General features: G+C 33.3%; 1 protein-coding gene across 4 annotated transcripts; it reads right to left on the bottom strand.

Moving 5' to 3' along the window:
- Nucleotides 1-3,635: 3,635 nt before the first annotated feature.
- Nucleotides 3,636-10,544, bottom strand: LOC138313464 (uncharacterized). Of its 4 annotated transcripts, none has more exons than XM_069253887.1 (5): nucleotides 10,229-10,513; nucleotides 9,171-9,271; nucleotides 7,925-7,966; nucleotides 4,987-5,079; nucleotides 3,636-3,782 (listed from the first exon to the last, which is right to left on the bottom strand). In XM_069253887.1, the coding sequence occupies exons 1-5, from the start codon at nucleotides 10,281-10,283 to the stop codon at nucleotides 3,651-3,653; spliced, it is 423 nt and encodes a 140-aa protein (XP_069109988.1). In that variant the 5' UTR covers nucleotides 10,284-10,513; the 3' UTR covers nucleotides 3,636-3,650. The 4 variants fall into 4 exon arrangements, with proteins under 4 accessions (XP_069109988.1, XP_069109990.1, XP_069109989.1 ...); XM_069253889.1 differs by having other exon boundaries at nucleotides 9,171-9,269; nucleotides 10,288-10,509; XM_069253888.1 differs by lacking the exon at nucleotides 7,925-7,966 and having other exon boundaries at nucleotides 10,229-10,544.
- Nucleotides 10,545-19,118: the final 8,574 nt, after the last annotated feature.

Here is a 19,118-nt window from a genome sequence, read left to right as displayed (position 1 = left end):
TATATCAGTGATATATATCCTTTTACTGTATGCTATGGATATTACTGTATTAAAGAAGCCACTTTCAAACTTACTTCATTAGTGCTCGTGTGTGTAAGATTGTATTTTTTTAGACTTACAGTCACTTAGTCACGTACTCGTTATCCTTTCTGCTGGTCTTAATTATATAAAATTCACACCAATACATCATAAGTGGGTTAAGTAAAGAATAGTAATTGACTTTTTAAAATATGTATTATATATTATGTCCAATACATTTAGGCTACATAAATTCTGGCACTAATTAGTACCATTATTCTTCACATGAAAATGCCTAGACCCCTGTAATTCAAGAAATGACTAACCTAGTATCTAGTGAGGTTTGATTTTGATAAACGTGTTCAAAAAATGTGTAATTGTTATAAATTTGTGTTTGACAGAAAACAATTGGAACTAGTTTGTTTTACATGTAGGCTTACACTGAAAGATTATGTACATGCATGTATACAGTATTTATCTATGTACATAACTGACATTTACTCCATATTTTCTTTATAGAATGTATGGGACCTTCAACCAGATGACAGAAGTGCAAGATGTGATGGCAGCTCGCCAAAAAATAAAAAGGGAAAAACAACTACATGTATCTCTGAGATCAAAACTGACAGTAAAAAATAAAGTCTGTTTGTAATGTACCCATTATGAACCAGAAAGAAATTATTGTCAAGAAGGAAGGACAGAACAAACCTAGCATAATTCTTTACTATTATCACCAGGATATTTTCAAATTATTTATTTCTTCACACAAATGAAAAAAGGAATAATAATGATTATTGCATGTTTACATACCTAGTATGTATAGCTTTTGAATAATTTATATGGAACAAGGATGTCATTCCAATTTATGAAAAATTAAACCAATTAAAATAATATATGTCATTTAACTGAGTTGTTTAATTATGTTGTTTTCATTTTAGAAATGTTCAAATACAGAAAATAAATAGCAAACAAGACTGGAGCTAGATCAAAGGTTATTTGGGTCAAAAGTCAGTGTCAAATCACAAGATTTTGGCTCTATAGATATACATATATCCCTATGTGTAATAAAAAAAATCTTGTTGTGTAATACACAGATTGCACATATATATAAGGATATCCATATATCTGTAGAGAAAATAGCCTGTGATGCATGTTGTTAAATTGCATTATTCATTATTGACTATTTTAAGTTGCAAAGTTTTGATTGAATTAGAAAGGAATAGACTGACAATAACTTCTAATTAGTCCAGGTCAATCAAGGTCTACATGTACAAGCTATTAGCAACTTCACTTAGTGTTTGGAGCAAGATCACACTAAAGGAATTAGGATTGCTTGAATATAAAACAATAAACTAACAAAATACAACTAATAAAGTTAGATTTTCCACTAGGTTAGACTATATACATACTAAAAAATGAATTTTACTGCAATTACTCTGATGACATTATAATCACATGCTATAGTCAGCTTATTTACTACTGGATGCTATTTTGAACTCCAGTCATTTTTTATTGACTTCAAATTCAATCATGTACAATATGTGTACATGTACACTATACAATGTATATGAATGTGCTATTTGTGCATGAATATGATTGTATAAGAAACACCTAGGTCTTTCATTATACATGTTTCTGATTCATTTGATTCAGAGGCAAATTCACGGCTGGACATCATATTATATGGTTCATTAACAAGCTATCATGTACATGTACATGTACATCACAAATTTAACTAAGGGAGCTGTCTTCATTATCTACACAGAAAATATATACATAATTGCATGTTAGACATTCAGAACTTTTAACACACATTAAACCGCCTTATTGCAACCTCAACCCCATTCTTTCTTTTATTTTTTTTTAAATTTCTGTAATCCTTGAAATCATAGAACCAAATGTTTATAGTTTCACCAGAAAATTTATCATCATGTTTTTAACGAACATGGAGCTTTTCCAACATAAATATCAGAAATATACATACAATAACATGTATTAAGTTTTATACTCGTTTATGGCGGTACATGGTGATTTTTTAACTAATAGATATGTATACATGTATACACATATGATATTGAACATAAATGCATATTATGTCAAGTTTGCTCTCCGTGCATATTTTACTTGATTTATTATTATATTTCATTTGGACCTTTATAAAACAAGTTATATGGTTATCCAAGGCAAGTCAAATATCGTCTGAGATATTTATTTTAAAAAATATCACCAGAGATTTCCATGTAGATAACCATTTTTTGTCTCTATCTAGTACGATGTGTCTTGTCTATTTCATTATTTATCAATACCATTATTTATATATCTGGTACATTTTTGTACAATTTATTATCTTGTCTAGTACGATGTATGGTATCGCAACACGTATTTTATACGAAGTTTAAATACCATTCCCACAAAAATCCCTCCGGTGGCCCCCGGAAATTAGGCAAAGCATAGTCAACCGATCGCCGTATTGTAAACACTCAAAATGACCGAATGGAAGTATTGTTTACACGACGATAATATATATATATTGTTCTGGGGGACTCTTTAACTTCATCACATAACAAAACATTCACTTGTTTATGATAAGTAACAAGTTCTTCCGTAGAAGTTCCTGCTAACATGAGCGACACACTTTTGACTGGGCAAGCCATTTCGTCTGGTCTGGAAAGTCACGTGATCGTCTACGATTGAAAATGAATATTCAAACACTCTGGATATCGAACTTTTAATCATTAATTTCTTTTGAACTCGGGACTTTTTGGGTGTGTAATTAGGGGAAAGTTGATAACTTTTTATAATATATGTACCCTAATTTTCTTTTGTTGATTTACGGACACTGAAAGATACGGATTATGCGGCTTTAAAGGCCCATTACCCTTGCGGAGCAAAATATAAAGGTTTCTTAAAAAACATTAATAACATCAGAAAATGCATACCGATGACCTAAAATAAGGTTACGACACCAAATATATGCAAGATTTCCTGCGTAATATATGAAAACATTTGAGAGTCAATTCGCTGTTTTGCCGTCTGGCGCAATGATAATCAACTACAGCGCGGTACTTAGGACGACGGCGGGAAACATAATACGACCCGCTTTATGAAAATAAACATTTTATTTATTCTAATCAAATCGTTCAGAAGGTGATGATAAATGTAGTATTAACGGTAAGCTAATAACTTTTGCAACTCTACAAAATTATCGATCTTGTTTTACATTCCCATTTTAAAAATTAAAAGCCGTTTCGGAAAGGTAGTGGGCCTTTAATACTGTGCGCACAAAACATTGTATTTTAAATAAATCATGTGTATTTCCTTCTAAGCTACAGAGCACACTGCTATTGATAAATAGTCCCATTTTCACACAAAGAAACTCAAATTACTACGCGTATTGTGTCTTCACAAACGGTTCTGGGGATACAATCTGTCGCATGGTATGTTTATCTGGTAAAATGTTCATAATGATATGCATCACCAAATCATTTGAGATATAAAAATTGTATATGAAATATTTATAAACACCAGATATACAATGTAGTGACGATCTTTTAACAAATACCGCCATTCATGGATGGCGACATCATTGTAAAGTGCTGTTATCAACACATCACGTTATAAAATGAAACTGATCACTTACTGTTCGTTGGTAGCGGGTTGGTCGGTTCTGGTAAAAAGTATATCCCGAGGACAACAAGGGCGATAACTGCCGCAATCATAAGACTAATAATACCATATGCACATCCTCTTCGGCACGACATTCCCTGCATAGCACAAAAGAAAAGAAATATTAAAATATATAGACAAACAGTGACATAAATACTACAAGAGAAACACGCGGCCGAAAAGGACGTGATGGTCAACTGGGTGCTGATACAGAGCATTGCACAGTCGGTTCAAAACCCATCATCGACAGATTTGTTTTTATTTATATTTCATGTTTTCTCTCTAAAAACATTTTAATTAAAAACAAACTTTTAATTTGAACCGTCATATAAGATTTTTTTCTTCTTTTTGATACTATCTATATGTAATGGTTGAAATTAGAAGAAAATGTTACCGAACCAAATGCTTTAAATTCCAATTTGCGTTTCCAATGTTAAACAACAAAACCAAAGTTAGCTTTCCCCTATATCAGGAATACACATTTGACCTTAAATGTGTTTTCCCTACATAAACTATAGTAAACTTGACCCCTCCCCAAGGGGAAACATGAGACTCTGGAGTCGTTTAATCCACCCTTGTTGCACAGGACTTTAAGACCTTACCAGCTATGAAAAGTATTTGATTATAGCTTTTGTAGAATTTCAGGACAAGTTTTTTTTTCAGTTTTAGCCTATTTGACTCCTATTGGCCACGCTCCTATGTTCCTGGGAGCTGAGATAATATAATTCACAATGTCGGTTGACCTTTGAACATAGAAGGTTTCTGCAAAATGTCAACGAATTTGATTCAGTGGTTTTGGAGAAGAAGTCGAGAATGCAATATTTTTATCATCGCACAACAAACGCCGCACGACGGACGACGACGGATAAAAGGCGATTAGGAAAGATCACCTGGGATTCGTCTCAGGTGACTTAAAACACTTAATTTGTATTATAAATTCACATTTCAATTTATCTTTATTGCAACACAAGGCAATATTTTCCGTTCACATCTTAGCAAAGAATACTGAGAAAATTATATTGTGCATATAACAACAGCTCCTTTCGAAATTGCAAAAGTTGGCATTAAATTTCAGTTATAATAATATTAACCAAAGCCATAAGGCTTTTTAGTTAACAATGTGATTCTGTAAGTTATTAAAACCTCAACTTAAATCTTATAAACTGGAATACAACTATGCTAAACCAAATTAATGATGTTACTAGTTTAATTGAAGGTTATACAAAATATATAAACATGTTTCCTATCAACACTCCATTTCTAATTTCCTTTTAATAGTTTTGATAAAGATGATGATCTGACCTCCTTCTGTTGGCCCGTGTCGTCCATAATTTGTCCTCTGTCTCGGTCTACCATCTCAATACCTTGTTTTGATGTAGGTGCGTCGCTAAAATTCTATTGGATAAATACAACAATAAATCAAAAGTATGATTATTACTTATCTAATGTCATTGTCATCACTACATCTTAATCAGACCTAACATTGCCTGAAACAGTAACCAAATAGCATTGTCATTAATACATTGAGAACATGATTGCAGCATTTACCTACCACAATGCGTCGTGTTATCACACTCTCAACCATTTGATAATTGTGTTTTATAAATACATTGATATTCCTAATGAGGAAAAACGGTATAAAGCTAGTATATTAATAATCCGAAATAAAAGGCCAAAATAAATTCAAAGTAAAATCAAAATCATTTCTATGGAATATATATTCAGCCACTATAGGGCCTTCTTCAGTCCGAAATAACACTAACACAACGTGTTCGTCTACATGTTTGTTTACATCTATTGTGTGCAGGTATAGTTCTACTTGTTTCTTGAATAATTTAATCCACACATCCCTCTCTGTATGAGTTAGAATATAACATTCCGGCCTTGTGATGGATCAGTCGAGATTTTAAACTTCGACCCGAACTATTTCTTCTTCTCATTGTCACGTCCATCGTTAACGTCATCAATAATGGCGCCATCCTCTTGAATTCCGAATTTTTGTAGGAAATGAGTTTGTTTCTATGGTACTTGGTTTGGAAACGAGATTGATAGGATATATGGCCTGTTAAACAATAAAGAATATTCCCTTCTGCTCTTTTCTTGGCACCAAAGCAAATTTCTTAGAATGCAATGGTCTAATTACAAGGGTAAAATTAAAAATCAACGTAATGAAACAGTTCATTACCCTGTTTTCTCACTTCACTTTGAAATAATCCTAAAAGAACTAAGGGATCTCAAGATTTTTATGATTTACAGGTACACATGTTTCGTCAATTAATAACCTGTCGGACCAATGATATTTGACTATGGCCTGGAAATATGGGAGAAGATTTATGTTATTCCTTCCAATGTAATAAGAAACAGTCGTCCTCCAGAGGTTATTTTGGATTATTGTTCAAGTATCCACATTCATGTATAGCAATCTAGATTAAAAAAGACCTTCAGTAAGTAGGAATGTATTAAATAGTAGTTCATATTTAAAATACTTTGTTATTAATACATTCTTTATGCAATTTAGATTTTTTAATATTGATTAGTACCTATTTTTATGAAAATATCAAAAAAAAAGCTTATTTGCACGTCGGGAAATATTATTTATCGTAATATGACCTTCGTCCAGGTGATTTAATTATGGTACAAACAAGTTATTGGATTTGGAATTTATTCCATACGCGTAAGGAAAAGCTCGTGTCTTTTGTAATTTTTAAACAATAACTCACACATGTGAAATAAAATCCATATCCAACAACCACTCGTGGTGTAACCTCTATATATATATTTGTGATATTAAAAGCAATCAATATATAAGCAAACTATACACAAAAAGAAAGCTCGTGATCGTGATATAATCCAAGCAAAAGGTATTTCAATAAGCATGTTAAATTTCTACGTGAAATTAGAATACATGTGATTGATAGTGATCACCCAAGCCTTCCCCAGCGTATCATATGTAACGCCCACATTGATATATATTGAAAGTCATACTTTCAGTCAAGCATTTTCCATCACCGACTTTTGGGATTTTTATTGACATTTACATAATTAAACAGACATATTTTACTCAAAATGCCTTTCTAAAGGTTAATATTAAAATAAAAACGTGCATTTATAAGATCTTATGAATTATATGACAGTCTAGAGTTGTTGACTGGAATTGAGGGCAACAGATGATTTGTTGTTTTGAGGGTCAAACAAATCAACTGTTGCCCGAAAACCCAGACGATAACTGTTTTGTTATCACCATTGACTCAAAATAATGCATTGATGTCATTAATTGTAAGTGTGGCGTCACTCTGGTCCAACAGCACATTTTAACAGTCAAATCTAACAGTTCTTTGGACCGCTCGGCGGAACAGTTTATTTATTGGCATTTTTGTCAATAGAGTTTATAGAGAAACGATTGTAGATTGGTATGACAAAAACTACTGTCATATGAGTCAATGGGTATAACAAAATAGTTATCGTCTGGGTTCGGAAGCCGCGGACAACAGTTTGTCTTCTGGTCCAACAAGTCATCTATTGCCCTCAATCCCAGTCAACAACTGCATAATGTAGTATATAAAATATATTCATTAAGTATTTAAAACTTATTAACTCTTTTAGGGTAACGCATGATTTAAATAACGAAATGTACCTCTTATAATGACTGCAGTAAGAACACATTACAAAATCGTGTATTTAGATTCACCGAGTAGTCATCAGGAAGAAAATTTTAATTTAAACAATAAGAACGTCTTTATACCAAATTATTCATTAAGAAATTAACACAAATAAATGCAGTAACAATTTCAATGCATGAGCATGTTGACATGTTTTACATGGGAGCACACGTTAATGCTAGATGACAATAAGTAAAAAGAGTTATATGTTGCAATTTCAAATATATTCACGAGAAGAAAGGAATTCGTATCATTCAGCCCAAACCATGCTATATTGACTTTAAAGCTATATGTGCCGTATTTGTCATAGTCACGAATCAAGAAGAGCTTTCTTTTGAACTCCATATTGACATGAACTTTTTTGGCTCACCTATATAGAATTGTTGACTTATTATTCATGCTTAACAACAATTTGTATAAACAACTTTTTCAGCCTATCAAATTAAGAATTTATCATAACTTTCGATAATTTAAAGTGTTAATTGTAAATACATGAACGTAAAAATAAGCTTAAAAAACAAGAGAAATTAGATAGATCTGTGTTATACCAGGTGATATAAAGTCGTCTCTTTTCATCTTACCTTAAAGTAATGACGGTGTGTTCTATCTTCTATCGTTGGAATCTTAATGAATGTACGTACATTTAATAGGCAAGGGCGCCAAAATCACATTTGTACTCCTAAGTAACTACATGCATCTTAACCAATCCCAGAAACAATCCCTTACGCCGTGTTACAGGTAGGATATATCATTAGCGGTGACAAAATACCTATGTGAAGTCAGTGGAAACACACGGTATACAAACGCTGACAGTTTTACAGCTTTAACAGGTTCGAGGATTTAATTTATGACAGGAAAGTCTGCTTTCTAGAATGTCAGAAAAAAACTATATATGACATAGTTTGTGCACTTGTACACAATGCTGATCAAAGTGTAATATTTGATCGCTAACAGTGCAACGGTAACAAAAAAAACTGCAATGCACATTGAACTTAGAAATACCTCAAGACAACAGTCGACTATATAAGCGTTTTCAATTTACAATAATAAAAACGAGAAAAGCAATAAATCTGAAAGATTCCTGTTTGATTGGTAGTTATTTATATAGCCGCGTATCCCTGTTCATTTACATGATCTCCAGTGGCACTTTTATTGAACAGGAGATGGCACATCAACTATTCACATTTAATAGCAGATAATGTTTTTATTAATTCTAATTCGTAGTTTGTGATTTTCTTACCAACGCGGCTAAAGAGACAATATGGACGAGTTTACCGAGAACATCCACGAGTATTTATGAAAAAGTGCTACTATAGGAAGTGCAAATACAAGGGTATTGATAAGAAAGTTCTACGGAAGGTAGCGATGACATTCGAACATCCATGAGAATTCATGAAAATATATTCTAGTTACAAAGTATACATGAGTATTCATGAGAAAATTCTAATAACAATAAATACACGCGTATTTATAAAAAAAAAGTTCTGCAGAAGACAGCAATAATTTTTAACCGTTAACTGAATCCCGTTAAAATATGAGTTACTAAAACACAGCCAATTTTTCCATAGATGATCGATAAAGCATTCTGCAGCTGTAGTCCCACATCATTCTACATATTGTACAACTGATTAACACCTATATTTGCACAAACCAATATGTAGAAATGACTGAAAACTTCCATTTAGTCAATAAGGAATATATAACTATATCTAATATAATGTATTGTTATAAGAAGTCAGAAAAGAATGTCCCCAATGCATCCCTTCTACAAGGACTGATACGTTTACTATATGTAATACATGTGTAAAACATACGGTTAATACCTACCACAGACGCCATATCGGAGATGTCGGACGAGGAGCCGTTCTGTAAATTTTTGTAACTGTTAGCATACGATACCCCTCTTACTATAGAATAGTGTTTATCCTGTAATAGACAAAAATACCTGGTTATAGAAAAACAAACATGTATCTTTTAGTTTAATAGCATTAGACACAAAGCTCTGACATACATAATAACGTGCAAAAGTGACTGTTTTCTAACCTATAATCGCATAAACGAAACATAAGAGGTTTCAGAAAATGCATGTGTAGTTTGATTTAATATCGAAATTCTGATCTCTTCATCTCATACTATTACGGAAAAATGAACATCAGTGTAATGTGTATTATGTGTTGTTGAATTAATTGATTTTAAACTTATATTTAAATGATTAACTTCATAACAATGGGCGATAAATTTTCCATGTCTATCGCCGCAATATATACAAGGACATGCGCCATTAATTATATATAAGTACCTGTGTGAATTACAAGGAGACGTGGCTTTGTGTGTTCGACGGAGAACGTGATCGAATCCTATATGACAGCACGTATTTGACTTGTTGTAATACAGTCAGACTTCCAATAACATTTATAGCTTGTTGACTTACCTGTGATCGTATTGACATTAAATACACCTTCATAACCGTGACATCATAGCTATGATTGGGGCAGACTTATCAAACATGAACAGCATATATCATAATATCTAATAATTTCCTAAATATTAGACATTAGCCTGTTCCATAATTTGACAATTAACCCTAGAGTTACTAGAGAAATTTGATACATCGACTATAAAAGTGTTGGATTATCCCTACTGATTATATTGTTGGATTATTGTTTACTGGATCATCGATTTTATCGCCATACAATACGTTATATACTTACACATCCATCAAATTTTCTCAAACCCGTTATTAATTATTAAATTGTTCAATTTAAAACATACAGCACATCCTGTGAACAAACTTATATTTATTCTGGCCCTACAGGCAGGCCGTTGAAATTGTACCTGCTATGCCTACTGCATAATCGTAAAAGCTGACTAAATTTAGGACTTATCTTTTATCTTCTTCCTATCTATCTTTATTCTTCCTAACGTCTCCCTTGACACCATCTTATTTTGGCCTTCAGTTGAGCCCTCGCCAATGTGGGGAAGGCTATGAGTTCTGTCTCCTGGCCGAATCACACCAAAGTCTATAAATGCGATAGTTTCTGTTCCTGTTTAGCATACCGGGATTGGGACGACTGGTTCGCCCGTTGTCAGTGTATTGTGATTGAGTGGGGTGTGTTGCTTGGTGTCTTCGTTGGCATGCTTCAATGATAAAGCACTATAAAAAGGGCAAGAGTACCACTTTACAAGAAGACACAACACGAACATACCGCAATCTCCCACCACACGCACCGTACACTTCACACACGCTTCACACCGCATACATGGGAGACTGTCCTTATATGACCCTGGCTGTTAATATAATATGACGTTGATTTATCAAACAAACAAACAAATCCTGACATGAATCTGAATAAGTTACATATTTTTTATTACGCTAAAGGACTCTATATGGGTTATACACTTTATGGTATGTGCATCCGGCAAGTATCAAATATGTTATTAAGAACATACATTTGTTTAATTTAAAATAAAGACCGTGTAATTAAACAAACTTTACATTTCTCTTATTCTTATTGTTCTCTATTATTTATTAGACAAAAACTATGGAAAAAAAGCAAACAATTACATTAGTTTCAAATTAGCTTAACTTATGCATATTCAAGATGGTTACCATGGTAACTAAAATAATAATGCTTTTATTACAATTGAATAAGGAAGGATTTTGGGACTTTTTTCATTTTTATTCATTTGGTTTGTTAAATTTATTGAAGACATTTTAGAGATTAGATATAAGATTTTTTATTTTTAATCAGTATTTGTGACATTCATTAGTACAATTGGTCGCGTTCACTGTAGACAACACATCTTATGTTCAATTCACGTTTTGCATGATTTTTACCAATGATTTTGTCGAATAAATATGCTGACAAACATGAATATTCAGAATTAAAAATTGACATTGGGGCATCCATTCCTTATTTCGAATTTATATGATGTGTTACTGTAGAGGGTTGTACCACACAAATTTTCATATTATGTTTTCAAATGGCTAATTTGATCACATCTACATCTATTAAATAACCTTTAAGTATTTCGCTGATGGCCTTCCCTTGCTATGATTTTAATATGCAACCACAAGCAATATATAGAAACATTAAAAAATGCTTTTCAGACATTATGAACAATTAAATGTTTTAGCGTATCTTTAGGCAAATTCGACAAGTTATGCATTTCAAAATCATCGACTTTTGAATTGCAGTACCAAGGGAGATAATACAGTTTCAAAAAGCATCAGTGTTTGTATGAATAAAGTTGGTAAAATTTATGTAGCATTTAATATGATCAAGTGACTAATCTCTTTCGGGTATAGAAATAGAGATTTCTAATTATATCAGTAATATTTCTAGTGTTTTAATGACATGTAACAATTGCAAACCCATACAATCATGTCCTCAACAAAATGTGTATCAGACATATTTTTATTATGAAATTCCATATAAATTCCATATTCATGACATATAAATGACATTACTATATATAGAAATAGGTGGTTATAACGCGGATGTATCTATAAATCATCAGTTCCCATTGTACTGGTTAGATAACAGTGGCGTAGGAAAATGAAACGTAATGGGGGGGGGGGGCAAAGGTCCTCAATATTTCGTAACACCCCCCCCGACCTCGGGCGCCCCGCACCCACAGGAGGTAATTGATATACTTTTTTCATATATCATTACATATAATCTCCCCGGGAAAAAAATACGATTTAGAATGGCATAGATGAGTTTTACGGCGCATTTTGTTGAATTTGCAAGCGCTGGGATTTTAGTGTTCGGGGGGTCCAGGGGTCTGCCCTGGGAAAAAAGTTACGATTTAGAATGGCAGAGATGAGTTTTACGACGCATTTTGTTGAATTTGCGAGGGTCGAAGGCGCGGGATTTCGGTGTTTGGGGGGTCCAGGGTTCTCTCCGGGGAAAAATTAAGATTTAGAATGGCTGAGATGAGTTTTTACGATGTATTTTGATGAATCTGCGAGCTCCGAAGGCGCAAGATTTTGTTGTTTGGGGGTCCGGGGGTCTCCCCGAGAAAAAAATATTTACGATTTGGAATGGCTGAGATGAGTTTTACAATGTATTTGCTGATTTTATAGCGTTCTTAACACGGTAATTTTTCGATTTAGAGTTACCTGCATTTAGAAATGATAATTGTGAGTTCGTCTCATTATCATTATGAAACCCTGCTCGATCTGAACATATCGGATTCACAAAGATTGAATTGAAGACCATCGGCACATTGTATTATAACTCAAAATAAATGTTATAATTTGAATTGAAGACATATAAATTAACACAAAATAATCTTTTTAAGAGGCATTTTCTTTCGTTAAATAGTATTCCCTTGATGGACATTTTTAGTCTAGTTCGTGTGTGTATTGAATTTTCATTATCAAAGGTTTGAACATTACGTGCTTTAACGTTTTAGGAAACGCGCCGCGCAGCGGAAAATTTTCTAAAATTAAGTACACAAAATGTGCACGAGGACCCTTTTTTCTTTCAAATGTACATTTTTAGAACATTTCACCCGGCGAAAAATGGGGGGGGGGGCAAAAAGACATATTTGCCCACCCCCCCCCCCTCCTGGGGAACGGAGGGGGGGGGGGGCAATTGCACCCCCGTGCCCCGCACGTTTTAAGAATTTGATGGATATCATGTCTTAAACCCTTCGTTTATCAAAACGGCTTTGTATCTATAGCTAAGGTGGGTTAATTTTTGTATCTGTCGATTTATATAAGTATAACTTTGTGTATGGAGTTCATGTTATTGTATCACGATCTGAAATAGTCGATTGTTTTATACCTGATCCGTGAAAAAAATAAAATGAAAATTTATAATCTGTAACTATGGTTTCCAAGTAAAATTCCTCTAAATACAAGTAACCATTCTATTTTTTTTATCGGATGATATTATCTCTGAATGACACAGAGAGAAATCTTTTGAGAATTATCCATCAGAGAATTCAACAGATAATCTCTTGATTAATGCTGTCTATCATGTGTGTGTATAATAAATACTTGTCAACCCAATATAGAAGGATTAAGCTTAAAATGTGTGAAAAATGATCCTTTTTTACAATGTCTGGTTAAACTTGTGTATAACGACCACACAATATACACGTAGAAAGATGTCTCTAAACCCAAGCAGTATTTTAAAGCGTCACAAATGTCCATGCCTTTGAATGCTTCCCACAGCTTATTCATCAAACATTATGATTTCCAATATATTATCTAACAAGAAGTTGCATGTCAAAAATTCTCTCAGTTAGGGCAGATATAACGTTAAGATGTAAAAATCATATGATAAAAGGTGTAGCAGGATGGTTTATGTCGAAATACTAAAAGCAGCAAATCTATCGAGTCATGTAATATGTCTGTGTCATATTTCTATGAATTAACATAATTCTTATAAGTAGTAATACATTAGGAAGTTAAAAATGTGGTTCCACCTGTATATAAAATGTATGTAGAAATTAGAATTTTCTCCGAATAATAACTAGCACTGCTCAGATGTATAATTATCACAAGCTGCATCTGATTCGTGGTCTTACTAGTGTAGTCACGCCCACATGTAACTACATTGATATTTTAGTATTACTGTGTCATGTGTGAGGATATAAAACAATAGTGAAAAAATCATTCTTATAAACATGAAAGTGATACATCTTATAAACAAATTTGTCTCAGTGAAGTCATATACAAAAGTACTTATCTTATGCAACCATTGTTTAACGGATGATGGACATTCACATTTAAATCATTCCAAATCACTAAAGGACTGAACTTTACAAAGTAACAGAAAGTCGTGAACATTCATTTCTCTTTAAGCTGACAAATATCAAGTAGATTAAAGTTACATGTGCCATAAGTAACCAAATATTCTACACAATTTTTTTTCTTTTTATTTCTTTGAAAACCATGTTTGACTAATTAAGCTGTGAAATCATTCAAGGACCCAGACAAACATTTACAGGAATATGACCAAGAGTGTTCACATTATTTATGCAAAATCAAAAATCTACTACAGGAATGGATAAGAAGTAACTTCCTGTTTTAACTAGTTCTTAATTAACTGATTTTAAAGTATACTTAATTAAATAACAAAAAGATGGACTACAAGAATGGATCAGAATTATATTGTCGGTTCATTTTTTATTATTATATATACACTGAACCAATCGACTACAGGAATGAAGAACCCAGTATAGATAACTTCCTGGTTGTAAAGCCTCTGTGTAAGCGTGACTTTCATTACAATTGATCACCCGCCATGGTAGAATTGTGTTTTAATATGCATTTGTAACGCACATACATGTATACAATACCCTTAGTTCAGTTTATAATGTACCTGCATATATAACGACACTATAACCGCTCGGCATGTCACAAACAACACTATTTATCAGTATGGAAAATCCTTACTCTATTACTGCTGTGCTTGACTCGTTCTTACCATGTACATCGCCATGTGCCTTTGATCGGTGGTAAAATGTAAGAACCTATTTATCATACAGTTTGATACTTTTTGATCACCTTGGCACTTGTTACCAAACCAATGTATGTATATGCATGGTACATGTGTATGTCAGGATTTATCTATTTGTACAACAACAAGCGCATACAACACAATAAGATATATCACGTTTTTGTTGTGGACCAGTGTCCTGGCTATGAGTCTGTCTCCTGGCCGAATCACACCAAAGTCTATACAACTGTTCCCGTTTAGCATACCGGGAGTGGGACGACTGGTTCGCCCGTTGTTCCATGGTTTTGTGATTGGGTGGGGTGTGTTGCTTGGTGTCTTCGGTGGCCATGTTTCAGTGATTATAGCACTATAAAAAGGGCAAGAGTACCGCTTTACAAGAAAAACTCAAACTACGGAACATACTCGACGAATTCGCCCACCACATTTGGCACCGTACACTTTCACACGCGCTTCAACACCGCCATACACTGGGGAGACTGTACCTCATATGACCCCGGTGTGGGTGGCTGTTAATTATGACGTTGATTAATCAAAAACAAACAAAATAAAACAAAATCCTGACAATGAATCTGAATAAGTTACATATTACGCTAAAGGACTCAATATATGGGTTATACACTTTATGGTTCTGCGCATCCGGCAAGTATCAAATTATGGTATTTAAGAACATTTACAGTTTGTTGAATTTAAATAAAGGACCGTGTATTTAAAAAACTTGCACATTTCTCTTATTTTATTGTTCTCTATTTATTTATTAGACAAAAAAAAACTATGGAAATAAAAGCATAACAATTACATTAGTTTCAAATTAGCTTAACTTATGCATATTCAAGATGGTTACCATGGTAACTAAAATAATAATGCTTTTATTACAATTGAATAAGGAAGGATTTTTGGGACTTTTTTCATTTTTATTCATTTGGGTTGTTATAATTTATTGAAGACATTTTAGAGATTAGATATAAGATTTTTTATTTTTAATCAGATATTAGTGACATTCAATTAGTACAATTGGTCGCGTTCACTGTAGACAACACATCTTATGTTCAATTCACGTTTTGCATGATTTTTACCAATGATTTTGCCGAATAAATATGCTGACAAACATGAATATTCAGAATTAAAAATTGACATTGGGGCATTCATTCCTTATTTCGAATTTATATGATGTGTTATTTTATAGAGGGTTGTACCACACAAATTTTCATATTATCTTTTCAAATGGCTAATTTGATCGCATCTATTAAATAACCTTTAAGTATTTCGCTGATGGCCTTTTCCCTTGCTATGATTTTAATATGCAACCACAAGAAATATATAGAAACATTAAAAAATGCTTTCAGAAAATTATGAACAATTAAATGTTTTAGCATATCTTTAGGCAATTCGACAAGTTATGCATTTCAAAATCATCGACTTTTGAATTGCAAGTACCAAGGGAGATAATACAGTTTCAAAAAGCTTCAGTGTTTGTATGAAATAGAGTTGGTAAAATTTATGTAGCATTTAAATATGATCAAGTGACTTATCTCTTGTCGGGTATTAGAAATAGAGATTTCTAATTATATCAGTAATATTTCTAGTGTTTTAAATGACATGCAACAATTTGCAACCCATACAATCATCTCCTCAACAAAATGTGTATCAGACATATTTTGTATGATTGAAATTCCATATAAATTCCATATTCATGACATATAAATGACATTAACTATATATAGAAATAGGTGGTTATAAAGCGGATGTATCTATAAATCATCGGTTCCCATTGTACTGGTTAGATACAGTGACGTAGGAAAATGAAACGTAATGGGGGGGCAAAGGTCACCTCAATATTTCGTAACACCCCCTACCCGTTCCTCGGGCGCCCCGCACCCACAGGAGGTAATTTGATATACTGTTTTTTATTTATCATTACATATAATCTCCCCGGTAAAAAAATACGTTTTAGAATGGCATAACTGAGTTTTTACGACGCATTTTGTTGAATTTGCAGAAGCGCTTGGATTTTAGTGTTCAGGGGGGTCCGGGGGTCTGCCCTGGGAAAAAAACTACGATTTAGAATGGCAGAGATGGGTTTTACGACGCCATTTTGTTGAATTTGCGAGGGCCGAAGGCGCTGGGGGATTTCGGTTGGTTTGGAGGGTCCTGGGTTTCTCCCCGGGGGGAATTAAGATTTAGAATGGCTGAGATGAGTTTTACGATGTATTTTGATGAATCTGCGAGCTCCGAAGGCGCGAGATTTTGTTGTTTGGGGGGTCCAGGGGTCTCTCCGGAGAAAAAAATTATTACGATTTGGAATGGCTGAGATGAGTTTTACACTGTATTTGCTGATATTAAAGCGTTCTTAACACGGTAATTTTTCGATTTAGAGTTACCTGCATTTAGAAATGATAATTGTGAGTTCGTCATATCATTATGAAACCCTGCTCGATCTGAACATATCGGATTCACACCATCGGCACATTGTATTATAACTCAAAAGTATATAATGAATTGAAGACATATAAACAAAATAATCTTTTAAGAGGCATTTTTTTTAAATAGTATAATCCCTTGATGGACATTTTAGTCTAGTTCGTGTGTATTGAATTTTCATTATCAAAGGTTTGAACATTACGTGCTTTAACGTTTTAGGAAACGCGCCGCGCAGCGGAAAATTTTCTAAAATTAAGTACAAAAATGTGCACGAGGACCCTTTTTTTCTTTCAAAATGTACATTTTTAGAACATTTTCACCGGCGCGAAAATGGGGGGGAGGGGGCAAAAAAGACATATTTGCACCACCCCCGTCCTGGGGAACGGAGGGGGGGGGGGGTAATTGCACCCCCCTGCCCCCTCACGTTTTAAGAATTTGATGGATAATCATGTCTTAACCCTTCGTTTTATCAAAACGGCTTTGTATCTATAGCTAAGGTGTGGGTTAATTTTTGTATCTGTCGATTTATAATAAGTATAACTTTGTGTATGGAGTTCATGTTATTGTTTCACGATCTGAAATAGTCGATTGTTTTATACCTGATCCGTGAAAAAAATAAAATGAAAATTTATAAATCTGTAACTATGGTTTCCAAGTAAAATTCCTCTAATAAAAGTAACCATTCTATTTTTTTATCGGATGATATTATCTTTGAATGACACAGAGAGAAATCTTTTGAGAATTATCCATCAGAGAATTCAACAGATTATCTCTTGATTAATGCTATCTATCATGTGTGTGTATAATAAATACTTGTCAACCCAATTTAGAAGGATTAAGCTTAAAATGTGTGTGAAAATGATCCTTTTTTACAATGTCTGGTTAAACTTGTGTATAACGACCACACAATATACACGTAGAAAAGATGTCTCTAAACCCAAGCAGTATTTTAAAGCGTCACAAATGTCCATGCCTTGTGAATGCTTCCCACAGCTTTATTCATCAAACATTATGATTTCCAATATATTATCTAACAAGGAAGTGCATGTCAAAACTGTCTCTCAGTTAGAGCAGATATAACGTTAAGATGTAAAAAGCATATGATAAAAGGTGTTGTAGCAGGAGAGTGTTTATGTCGAAAATACTAAAAGCAGCAAATCTATCGAGTCATGTAATAATGTCATGTGTCATATTTCTATGAATTAACATAATTCTTATAAGTAGATAATACATTAGGAAGTTAAAAATGTGGTTCCACCTGTATAATGTAGAAATTAGATTTTCTCCGAATAATAACTAGCACTGCTCAGATGTATAATTATCACAAGCTGCATCTGATTCGTGGTCTTACTAGTGTAGTCACGCCCACACAATAACTACATTGATTATTTTAGTATTACTGTGTCATGTGTGAGGATATAAAACAATAGTGAAAAAAAATCATTCTTATAAACATGAAAGTGATACATCTTATAAACAAATTTGTCTCAGTGAAGTCATATACAAAAGTACTTATCTTATGCAACCATTGTTTAAACGGATGATCAGGACATTCACATTTAAATCATTCCAAAGTACTAAAGGACTGAACTTTACAACACTAACAGAAAGTCGTGAACATTCATTTTCTCTTTAAGCTGACAAATATCAAGTAGATTAAAGTTACATGTGCCATAAGTAACACAAATATTCTACACAATATTTTTTTTCTTTTTATTTCTTTGAAAGCCATGTTTGACTAATTAAGCTGTGAAAATCATTCAAGGACCCAGACAAAACATTTAACCAGGAATATGACCAAGAGCGTTCACATTATTTATGCAAAATCAAAAAACTCTACTACAGGACATGGATAAAGAATAAAATATACTTCCTGTAC

Source organism: Argopecten irradians, unplaced genomic scaffold (assembly GCF_041381155.1).
Source record: "Argopecten irradians isolate NY unplaced genomic scaffold, Ai_NY scaffold_0693, whole genome shotgun sequence".
Lineage (NCBI taxonomy): Eukaryota > Metazoa > Mollusca > Bivalvia > Pectinida > Pectinidae > Argopecten > Argopecten irradians.
This window is presented reverse-complemented; position numbering and strand designations above follow the sequence as displayed.